General features: G+C 44.5%; 3 protein-coding genes across 5 annotated transcripts in view; 1 reads left to right on the top strand and 2 right to left on the bottom strand.

Moving 5' to 3' along the window:
- The window catches only part of jtb (jumping translocation breakpoint), a 3,024-nt gene extending 2,084 nt beyond the window's left edge, over positions 1-940 (top strand). For 2 of the 3 annotated variants that reach the window (XM_034600569.1, XM_034600570.1), the window contains exons 4-6: positions 1-31; positions 142-221; positions 398-940. The exon at positions 1-31 is cut by the window's left edge and continues 55 nt beyond it. In XM_034600569.1, the coding sequence (XP_034456460.1) occupies positions 1-31; positions 142-221; positions 398-554 (268 nt within the window). In that variant the 3' untranslated portion in view covers positions 555-940. The remainder of the gene's footprint in view (positions 32-141; positions 222-397) is intronic. The other variant, XM_034600571.1, reaches the window with a different exon arrangement.
- Positions 941-1,104: 164 nt separating this feature from the next.
- Positions 1,105-4,544, bottom strand: glmp (glycosylated lysosomal membrane protein). Its single transcript, XM_034600554.1, has 7 exons — positions 4,428-4,544; positions 3,727-3,891; positions 3,354-3,452; positions 3,095-3,259; positions 2,686-2,904; positions 2,164-2,432; positions 1,105-2,086 (listed from the first exon to the last, which is right to left on the bottom strand). The coding sequence occupies exons 1-7, from the start codon at positions 4,506-4,508 to the stop codon at positions 1,912-1,914; spliced, it is 1,173 nt and encodes a 390-aa protein (XP_034456445.1). The 5' UTR covers positions 4,509-4,544; the 3' UTR covers positions 1,105-1,911.
- A 701-nt stretch (positions 4,545-5,245) lies between these two features.
- Positions 5,246-9,761, bottom strand: cct3 (chaperonin containing TCP1, subunit 3 (gamma)). Its single transcript, XM_034600540.1, has 14 exons — positions 9,648-9,761; positions 8,860-8,921; positions 8,737-8,787; positions 8,465-8,527; positions 8,270-8,366; positions 8,076-8,193; positions 7,757-7,943; positions 7,525-7,674; positions 6,996-7,128; positions 6,562-6,643; positions 6,258-6,438; positions 5,897-6,142; positions 5,683-5,814; positions 5,246-5,600 (listed from the first exon to the last, which is right to left on the bottom strand). The coding sequence occupies exons 1-14, from the start codon at positions 9,673-9,675 to the stop codon at positions 5,508-5,510; spliced, it is 1,623 nt and encodes a 540-aa protein (XP_034456431.1). The 5' UTR covers positions 9,676-9,761; the 3' UTR covers positions 5,246-5,507.
- Positions 9,762-10,889: the final 1,128 nt, after the last annotated feature.

Below are 10,889 nucleotides of genomic sequence, written 5' to 3'. Positions count from 1 at the left end.
AGCGTGTTTGCAGTGCGACGCCTTCCAGGCTGTAAGTGTTTTGCTACATTTGAAGATGTCCCATGTCGGAGAGATGTCGGAGCGTCCTTGAACGCATCAGCAGTTTCCAGAACACTTCTTGACGTCGTTGTTGTGTTTCAGAAGTCGTGGTCGTCCTGTGAACAGACGGGTTATGTGGAGAGAATCAACTGCACCAGATCCAACAAAGACGAGCACAAGAGGTCAGACGTCAGAAATCATGAATCCACCGACAAATACAAAAATGATCTTAAACATTCTGAAAATATCGGTTTTCAATATTGTAAAAATGTCCACATTGTTATGGTTTTGTGCATCGTCATGGAAACTGTAAATTACAATTAATATGTATAAACCGAGTAACCGCCTCCCCCCACAGCTGTCGATCAGCGGTGATGGAGGAGCATCTCTTCTGGAAGTTCGAAGCGGCCATGTTGGCTCTGACGGTTCTCTTCGCCATCGTGGTGGTCGTCCGTCAGCGGTGGCTCGACCGCCTCGCATCGGAGAAAGTCCGTCGACAGATCGAGTCCATCTAGGACTCGAGGACCGGATCTGGTCCTGGACAGTATTTGAATGTGCTGATCTAGATTCTGAGTTCCATCAGGACTAAAGGAACCTGCCGGAAACTGGACTTTTTTTTCAATCTGAACTTTATTTAACATGACAGGAGGAGACGATATGGAGTCGGAGCAAAGAACAGCGAAGTCTGAATCTTTTAACTTGAGTTTTTTTACTTTATCAAGATCTTCACTCGTAAAAATTCAAAAGATGAATTCTCCAAGAATTTTATTTCAGACTTAAACCATTGAGACGTCACACGTGTCAAATCATTCAATTCAATCTTAATGGAGAATTCAACTGTGTAAATTGTTCAAACATTATTTTCAATATGAAACAAATAAAGGTGAATCATGTCAGAACCAAGTTCTCATGTTGACTCTTCCCTCACTGTTTTTGAATCTGTCCTTCAGCTGATTGGTCGACCCTGACCACACGTTGAGCCCTGATTGGTACTGCTGCCCGATCGCACACAAATCTACGGAGGCACGTTGGGCGCCAAATGTTTTCGTCTAATTGGTCTGAACAAGTCGATCAGATGACGAGGTTTCATTGTTGGACAAACATTTGTCTTCAGATTTTATTAAATGTTTCGGTTTTTCTGTGACTAAATCAACGGTTTTAACAGTTTGTTAAAAATGTCTGAACTGAAACAAGAAAATAAAAATTCAACAAAAACTCAAATATCTTTTTACAAAGAAAATCACGTGTTTCTGCGACTGAAGAAACTAAAAGAACCAGCGTCACGTGACGTTAACCCGAATGTCGGGAAGTTGAATACTAAATATTCTGAAGCTTTTTTTTTTTTACAAAACTTTTGTTGATTTATTAATAATTTGGTCAAAGTTCTGTTCTTGAATGTTATGGTTTGATCCTGAGTCTCAACCCCTGAAACTTTTCAAATGTTTTAACTAGATTTCATACAGTAAAAATTTAACTAAACAGTAAATTTGGAGAACTTTCACAACCATCAAAATGAATAATAGAAATGATTTAAAGTGGAAGGAATAAAATCATTTCTCCAAAATAGAACTCAGTTCTGCTCTGACTAAGAAATAAACTAAATATTTCTGAAGAGTTTTTAAGACAAACTTTTTTTTTATCAAAGATTTAAAATCTTAAATAATCAAAGTCGCTCAAACAAGATTTTTTCAGTTTTTCTCACTAAACTGAATATTGTTTTAATCTGTTGATTAATATCTTTAATAAAAAAATCCATAAATTAATTTATAAAAATCTGGGTTCTGATTGGCTGTCTGGACTCAGTTGGGTCTTCAGTAGAGTGATGTCATCAACAAAAAATAGTCTGTCGTCTCATTGGCTGCGCAGCGGTCCTCAGTTGATTGGCTCATAAGCTGTCGTTGAATCCGCTGCCTTCTTACGGACGCAGACCCAGAGTCCGCCCAGCAACAAGAGGATCACAGGTGTTCCCAGACCAACCGCCATGATGGCCACAACCAGCGGCGAGAACGAGTCGACAGGAGGAGAGCCGACGCCCACCAACACCGTCCTGAGGGAGAGTGGCGACATGTCAGGAGGAGGTTTAAACTCACCAGAAATCCTCCAATCAGAGAGCAGGTGACTGACCAGCTGAGGAACTTGGTGCTGTTGTAGAACGGTTCTCCGGCGAGGCCGAAGCTCACGTTGAGCCCGAACGTGTCCGGTTCGGAGTAGAACGCTTGGATAAGACCCGACGCTGCCGCGGTTGTCTCGGCGCTCTGAGGCTGGGGGTCGGAATGACGGCACGGCATGGCGTCCTCCAGAACGGGATCAGACCGACGGTACGCCACCGGCTTCCACTGCACGAAACTCCGAACATCAGAGCTGCCGTTCGCCGCCGAAACCCAATGAGACGCCTGAGAGGTCGAGAAGTAGATCAACAGGAATTTCAAATAAAAAGTAAATGATTTTAGATTTTTAGTTGAGCCGTTATCAATGAATCAATCGATTATTGGTTTAAAAATGTCCCTGCTTGTTTCCATGGTGACTGAAACATATTTTCTGTTGATCGAGAAACTTATGTTCAGTAAAGTGTTTCACCAGTCGATCAGTTATTGTGAATACTTATTGTGTATAAGTAAAGCTTGGCTTTGATGAATTATTGATTACCTTGAATATTGACGGCATATACTCGTCATCGATCGACCGATGAACCTCCACCCTGCTCAGAGGATAAGCCCCGCCCACTGCCTGCAGCTCCAATAGGAACCTGGAACGAGCTGCTCGCGGCAACAAACCATCAATCCACACCTCCAGCTGGGAGGAGTTAGCTGTGTGTATGAGGCGGGGCCAGGTCTGACCACGCCCATCTGACTCAAATACTGACAACTGGGAGAAAAAACATGAAAATGTAAAAATCTATAATTTGTTTTATTATTTTAACAAATCTGACCCCCTGCTCATGATGTCATCGTGTGTCGATGACATCATCACATCCTGTTAAGTTACATTATATCAGATTTTTTTGAACAAAAATATCAAAAGGTCATGTGACCCGGGTGTCACCGCGCCGACAGACCTGCAGGCAGAGCACGCCACTGGAGGTGTTTGTGACGGCGCCGCAGAGCCGGGCGGCCGCACCCGTCAGGTTGAGACGAGACCAGGTGAAGTTCTGCAGCTCGTACGGTGGGAAAAGGTCGGAGGTCGGATCGGCCGTGTCATTAACGTCATCGTACTCCAGCAACTGAGACAGGATCAAGATTCAGCCAATGAAAACGCTCCTCTCTGTACGTGTCAACTAAAGGTGGACAGACTGGTTTAAGGTGGATGTGTCTCACCCTGCTGAAGACCACGGCCGTGCTGTACAGGATGCTGCTCTCCGGCTCCACCCTCAGGCTGCCGCTGGTGTTACGAGCCAAAAACTGAGGCCAATCCACCTAAGTGGGAACATGTCAGAATATTAGGACATGCTCACCAGTCCACGATCTGTTTCTGTTCCTTCAGACGAAAAAATGAACCCAGAGTTTTCAAACGACAACGAAACCAGCAGCAGTTACACAAGTCTCTGATTTCGAGACAGCGCCCCCTGTGGGATCATCTGTGCAAAATTCAAAATGAGGATGAAGACGTTTCATTAAAATGAAAATCAACAGTATTGTTTTGAAACTCAGTTATCAGAAATATTTTCAGGTTTCTAAGATCAATTCTGACCTGGAGAGTAGAGGAAGAAGAGTTGGTGTGGATCAGCAGCAGCGTTGGCGCCCCCTGGCTGCAGAACAGGTAGTGCAGCGTATCGTTGTCTCCCAAGGCTCTCACATGCAGCAGGTCGCCACCAGGAGGCGGCGAAGTCGACCCGGGATTCAACTGGACTGTCAACTGAAGGACGGGGGAATACACAAAGAATCAGTCAATGATAAATTACGACACTGATTGTTCATTTTTAATCAACAAAGGTAAAAATCTGATCACAGCATCACATTTCATTTATACAGAACCGGTTCATAGTTTCATATTTACTCTTAAAAAATAAGCTGATAAATTAAAATTAAACACACGATCACGTGTTTGTTCCTCTGAATCATTGTTGAGGTTTCAGTCACAAACAGAAAAGAAACTTCTTTATAATCTAAAATCACAACAAGACAAAACTACATTAAAACACCAGTGGCTCCTAAAAACCTTAACATCTGTGAATCCAGATCTGTGAATCCAGATCTGTGAATCCAGATCTAAACATCAGATCAACCGAGTGAAACGTTTTCAACAAACACAGTTAAACACGTTCAACTTCACAAATACTCTCAGGCTTTTAATTTGAAACAGGAAGTGAAGTTTCACTTCCTCAGTTTGTTGTTTTCTGACTCGAGCTCAGATTTCACTTCACCTGTAACTTTATCGGGTTTTTTTCTCACCTGTCGCTCAAACAAACTTTGACTCGAAGTAAAAACCAGAAACATCAGAGAGCAGAATCCAGTCCTCATCACAGCCGCCATGTTTGTTGTGACTGAACTTCAGATCACATGACTTCCGGCTTCATGTCAGCTGACAACGGACAAGCTCCGCCTCCTCAAACACTTTTCTTCTTCATTGACTAAACGACAGGAAGCGAGTCACGTGACACGAGAAGAAACAAAGACGTAAATAAATAAATTCATAAAATGTATACAAGATATAATTTGATCATAACATTGTAAAAATGCTAAAAACGATATAAAATGTAAATAAACCTATTAAATGATGTTAAATGTAATAGACATTCAAATGTATATTAATAAAGTACAGAGCAGAGATAATTACATAATACTGACCTGAGTCCTTGTATTTCAAAATGATATCAATTGACTAAATGTTCTCACAGGAATCTGAACGATGAGCAAGTTTGAACTGAACCCGATTTAAAAAACAGAAAACATGTTTTATTTTAACAATTTCTTGTGTTGCTGAAAATAGTTCATTGATCCTTAATCTGCAGATGAAATTGAATATTGAGGTTAACATGGTTTTTAAAATTTATTTTTAAGATAAAATCATCTTTGCTCTGTGAATCAAATAATGGGATGGATTCTTTAAACGTAACCTGTTAGGTTTTGTCTTTTTTCTATTTAAATGAACCAAATTAACTTGATTTATTTTTCATGTTCATTAAAACTTTTCAAACAAACATTTTTGTATGAGAAAGATAAATCGGAGATGATCAAAATGTGTGTGATGAAAAAACTGCACAGTTTCCTCAACTTGTTCATATTTTTATTATTGAACCAAAGAACAGCACAACCTCTCAGATGAACTTTGACAGAAACAGAGCTGACGTTTGGATCCAGGGGAAAACAGGAGAACAGGAACTGGTTCTAACTTTAATCACTGCTTTTATTACGTTTGATGAGTCGTCTGGTCCCCACACATGCACACACACACACACACATACATGTAAACGCACACGCACACACACACACGGAGTGATGTGGATCTGGACTGATGTGGACTGATGTGGATCACTCGGCTCCTGGTCCTCCCATCTGATCATCTTTGTCTTTCTTCTTGTGACCAGAGACGATGTCGTCTATGCGCAGCAACAAGATGGCCGTCTGAAAACAGAGAAACAGTTAGGAGTCTTGCTCGGCATCGATTCGGTATCAGTATCGATTGGTATCAGGATCTGGTCCAGACCTCCACGGCGGTCTTGTAGGTCTGAGCCTTCACGGCGAGCGGCTCCCAGATGCCCAGAGACGTCATGTCAGACAGACAGCCGGTCTCTCCGTCCACACCCCAACACACACTGTTGTCCTGAGTGTGTTTGGCCTGAGAAACAAGATCGTTAGTGACGGCATGAGTTTAAATAAAGTTGTGTATCCTAACGTTATCAATAAAGTTTTTGCCGTACCCTCAGTGAGGTCAGCACTCGTATGGTGGAGGCTCCACAGTTCTGGATCAGGGTTCGGGGGATGACCTCCAGAGCCAGGGCCACAGCACGGTATGGCCACTGTTCTATGCCGGTCAGAGCACGGGAACGCTCGGTCAGACGCTTCGAAATCGCCATCTCCACGGCGCCGCCACCTGGCAACAGGAAGGGCTCCAGCAGCACGTTACGACACACCTGCATGGCGTCCTGCAGGTTCCTCTCCACTTCCTGAAGGTCAGAGAGCAAAGAACATGAGCTGTAACACATGTTTACAGTGACGAAGGTTCCGCCCTTCGTCCGAGGAATGTTCTAACGAACACTGAGCAGGAGAACGTGTTCTTACAGCCAGGATCTCTTTGCTGGCTCCTCGCAGCAGGATGGTACACGCTTTAGGATCTTTACACTCGGTGACGAAGGTGAAGTACTCATCACCGATCTTCTTCACCTCAAACAGCCCCGCTCCCACACCCACGTCTTCCTCACGCAGCTCGTCGGTCCGACTGACGATACGAGCCCCGCACGCCCTGAGAGAGAGAAAGAGAGAGAGAGAGTTTGAAGGTGCAGGTATGACAACAAGTGGTTAAACCAGGGCTGATGGTGTGACATCATATCCTGCTGAATGTTGATTGGCTGGAGTTTGAGGTTACCTGGCGATGCGGTTGTTGTCGGTCTTCCTGACGCGGCGGATGGCGGTGATGTTCGCCTTCACCAGGTAGTGCTGAGCCAGGTCTGCAAACAAACGTCTCATTAACACACAGCGTTTGTCTGATGTCACTTCCTGTCCGGATCTCGGTCTACAAATGGAATCTAACTCCCATGAGGCAAACTCGATAATGTGAGTAAACGACCATCATGCATTGTAATGTGAATAACAGACACAGGAAGTTAGTGACAAGTAACACAAAGCGCTATCGCTACAGGTGATGAGTTTGAGCTGCTAAGGTCAGAGGTCACATGACCACGGCTCAGTTACTGGTCTGCTTCACACACAGGTGCTTTCTTAACAAGTGGATGATGTCAGAGACAGCTGTGTGAGACAGGCGTGTGAGACAGCTGTGTGAGACAGCTGTGTGAGACATACCTGAGATTCCCTTCTCGGTGAAGATCAGGTCTGGCTTGAGGCGGATGATGTCCTCACAGATCTGCTGGATGTACTCTTCCTCCATCTGCAGGATCCTGGCAAAGTCTTCCTCCTTACTGATCTCAATGTCCGTCTGAACACACGGGGTCAAAGGTCATGTGATGCTCAGGTGCAGCAATGTGTGTGCATGTGTGTGAGAGCATGTGCTCTTGCACAGCTATCTTTGTGAGGACCCGTTCCCCTTTAATGGACTGTTCGGGGGTTAAGACTTGGTTTCAGGGTTAGAATCAGGTTTAGGTTAAAACGGGGCTCGGCAGCCCGTCTGCAGGGTTGTGCATGAACAATTCTATTCTTCGTGAGCGATGAACTGAACGAATCAGTTTTCATATGATGAACGTGAACGAAGTTACCTCCCATAAATGTTTTTAATCATCATCATCATTATTTTATATATGTGTGTGTGTGTGTGTGTGTGTGTGTGTGTGTGTGTGTGTGTGTGTGTGTGTGTGTGTGTGTGTGTGTGTGTTACCTGGCTCTCTCCCTTCTTGTACTCCAGAGAACAGTCGAGCAGGACGATACGAGGGTCTTTGATCATGCGTTTCATCCTGGGGTGCGTCACGTCTTTGTTGACCATGACTCCTTTCAGGACGCAGGAATCGTCGATGATTCCACCTGGAACCTGAACATCACACATGTTAAAGGAGACGGAGGCTGGGCGGCGGCGGAGTGACCGTCGGACTACTCGCATCTCGGACTCTTACCTTCTCCACCTTGGCGTACTTCTTGATGTCGATCTCTTTGCGCCCGTTCTCATCCAGCTCCACGGTCCGGACGGCGTCCAGGGCGATGTTGCACGCCATTTCAGACCAGCGGCTCAGGGCTTTAGTGTTGATGGCGGAGTGGACGATCTTCAGCATCATAGAGCGGTCGGATGTGTCCACAGGGGTGCTGAGGGGTCAGAGGTCAAAGGTCAGTAACCAAGCAGATGACATGTCAGTGAAGTTCTGTCAGAAGCTCACCTCCTCCCAGACCTCCTCACAGAGACCCTCACCTCCTCCCTGACCTCCTCTCTGAACGTACCTGACCTCCTTCAGAACTTCCAGCATGTCCTCCAGGGCCTGTCTGTAGGCGCTGATGATGACGGTCGGGTGCATCTGCTGCTCCAGGAACTGCTCTGCTACAGACAACATCTCCCCAGCTGAGGAAGAGGAGGAACACAGTTACAGACACAGTTACAGTCACAGACACATATACAGTCACAGACAGTCGCTCACCCAGGATGATGACGGACGTGGTCCCGTCTCCCACCTCCTCGTCCTGCGTACGACTGATCTCGATCATCGTCTTGGCGGCAGGATGCTGGACCTGGATCTGTTACCATGGAGACAGAGTTTGAACAATAAACCTCATGCGGAGGTTTGATGAGATTTTTCTACATTTACGTGACACCGTGGCAGAGCGGCCCTCACCTCTCTGAGGATGGCGTTTCCATCGTTGGTCATCACGATCCCCCCCATGGGGTCGAGCAACATCTACACACACACACACAAACAATCAACTTTCTGCTTCATCTGCATATGAATATAAATATTTCCCTGCGGTTCATCAGAACTGATCAAAGAGAATTAAACACTCATTTCACACTGGTTATTACTTAGTAATATCAGGTACTAAGTAATGTAATCTATTACTGTCTATGTAATGTTCTGATGCTGTGAGGTGGACGAGGATGACCACGCACCTTCATCATGGCCCGAGGGCCGAGGCAGGTCCGGATCACATCTGCGATGGTCTGAAACAGAGTTAGAGGTTAAAACCTTTTGAGCACGTGATGGATGATGTCAGTGATCTCGTGCGTGTTTACCTTCGCAGCGGTGATGTTTCCGGTCTGAACTTTGCGTCCAGACTCTCTCTTCACGTTCTGGTCTGCAGAGGACAGACAAAACACATCGGGACATTTTCTCAAGAGTCTCATCCAGGTTTCATTCTTCACACGTTGGACCAAACCCGAAGGACAGTGTTTTCCTCAGAGGGCTTTTATTTTGAAGTGATTGATAGATTATAGATTGATTGTTTTCTCGGGTGTGACGTATTAAGGGAACATGAAACAGTGTATTAATATGAATTAAAATATATAAACCGCAGCTGACGTCACGTTACAAATACATAAACATGAAGGAACTGAAGTTGACAGTGAACCAGATTGAGTCTGAACCTGGTTTGTATTGATCCGGATCGGTGAGGGTGGGGCTGCTTCAACAAAGCATCTGCGTTTTTAGCTGTAGCACCGGTAGCACCGGTAGCTACCGTTAGCCGCTAACAGCCTGTGGGAGCTTTCTACCGGCAGCTCCGGTTTCATGTTAGCGCCGTTAACCGAGCAACCGTTAAACAGCGGGATCAGCTAAATGCTAACTGCTAACGAGCTAACTAGCTAACCGTCTGTTCGTGCTGAGTAACGGTGGCTCCACATGCTCTTAAGATGCTAACAGTTAGCACGGCTAGCAAACCGGAGGAAGCACGTGCCTCACCGGGCCGCTGCGGCGGTAAACAGCCACACAGCGGGGCCGGTGCCGGCACCGGGCGAGCGGCCGGTACCGGGGCGGAGCGGCCCGGAGAGAAGAGAGAGAGAGAAACGGTGAAAGAGAAACTTACTGAGAACTAAGACCTGCTGACCGAACATGGTTACCGACACTACCGACACACGCGCCTGGAGCTGCTGACGGGCACGAGCGGAAGAACGACTCAGACCTCAGGGGCGGGAGTAGCAGCGCACACTGACCAATCAGATCACAGCATGTATATGACCGACACATGGTTCCACCAATGGAGTCAATGAGCTGACAGCGTTAAAGCGACCGAAGCCTTTTATGGTAAAAACCACCAAGAAAATGTTCAGATAACAATAATAATAATATTATTATTATGGTTATTAAAAAATGTCCAAACATTCACAATGTGATAATCTACAGACTGTGTCTTCCCCTGAGATCATGTATTAAACTGATCTTTAGAACAGAGGCTGTTCTGTCAGCTTCACATCCTCCAGCAGGTGGCGCTAATGCACTAGTTTACTGCTGGTTCTATAGATGTCAGCAAACACACACATCATTCAGTATATTTATAAAACACATTGTTTTATGGTGGAACCATCATACACAACATGTATTTGCTGTTAGTTTTCTTTAGCTCATTTTCATTGGCTGTCCTTTAGCCAGACGTTAACAGGCGTCCTGAAAGAATGGTCCAATAATAATATGATCATTCTCCACAGATACATTAGTACGATCGCCTACTGATGGATAATATCAGTGATGACATTTCTTAACATTTAAATCCACAGCGTGATGAGGATTGTTCCGATGATGTCATGAAGGAAAGAGATCCCTTTTAAAAGATAAACAATGAATGAGAAATAAATAATTTAAAGCAGATGTCTTTGAAATTCTGCTACAAAATCAAAGGTTTCAACAGTGAACATCAAGTGTTGGTATCTTACTAACACATTTATTTTATATTTTACTGTCATTTGGTATAAAATGTGTTATAGCTCTGTATAAACTGTGTATTAAGATGTAATACCTGATTTATTTATCTGTATCGTGTAGTTAAAGTATCACAGTAATCTGAATATTTTCAGCCCGACACCGTCTGGTCTCACACACAAAGTAATGAAACCTCAACACTAAAAAATTACTTTATTTAAAACTGTGAGTTCACTACTTTCCTTGAGTTTTATTATTCAACCTGTGAATCCGTTTTTTTTCAACATGTGATGATGTCACAACTGTCAGACTACGAAACAAAATGAAGTTCACAGTTCTGTGTGTAAGATGTTTTATTTTCTCAGTGTTTTATCTGTAAAACAGTTTGACAAGTCCGTGGTTTCACACAGGG

The sequence above is a fragment of the Hippoglossus hippoglossus genome, chromosome 11 (genome assembly GCF_009819705.1).
Source record: "Hippoglossus hippoglossus isolate fHipHip1 chromosome 11, fHipHip1.pri, whole genome shotgun sequence".
Classification (NCBI taxonomy): Eukaryota; Metazoa; Chordata; class Actinopteri; order Pleuronectiformes; family Pleuronectidae; genus Hippoglossus; species Hippoglossus hippoglossus.
This window is presented reverse-complemented; position numbering and strand designations above follow the sequence as displayed.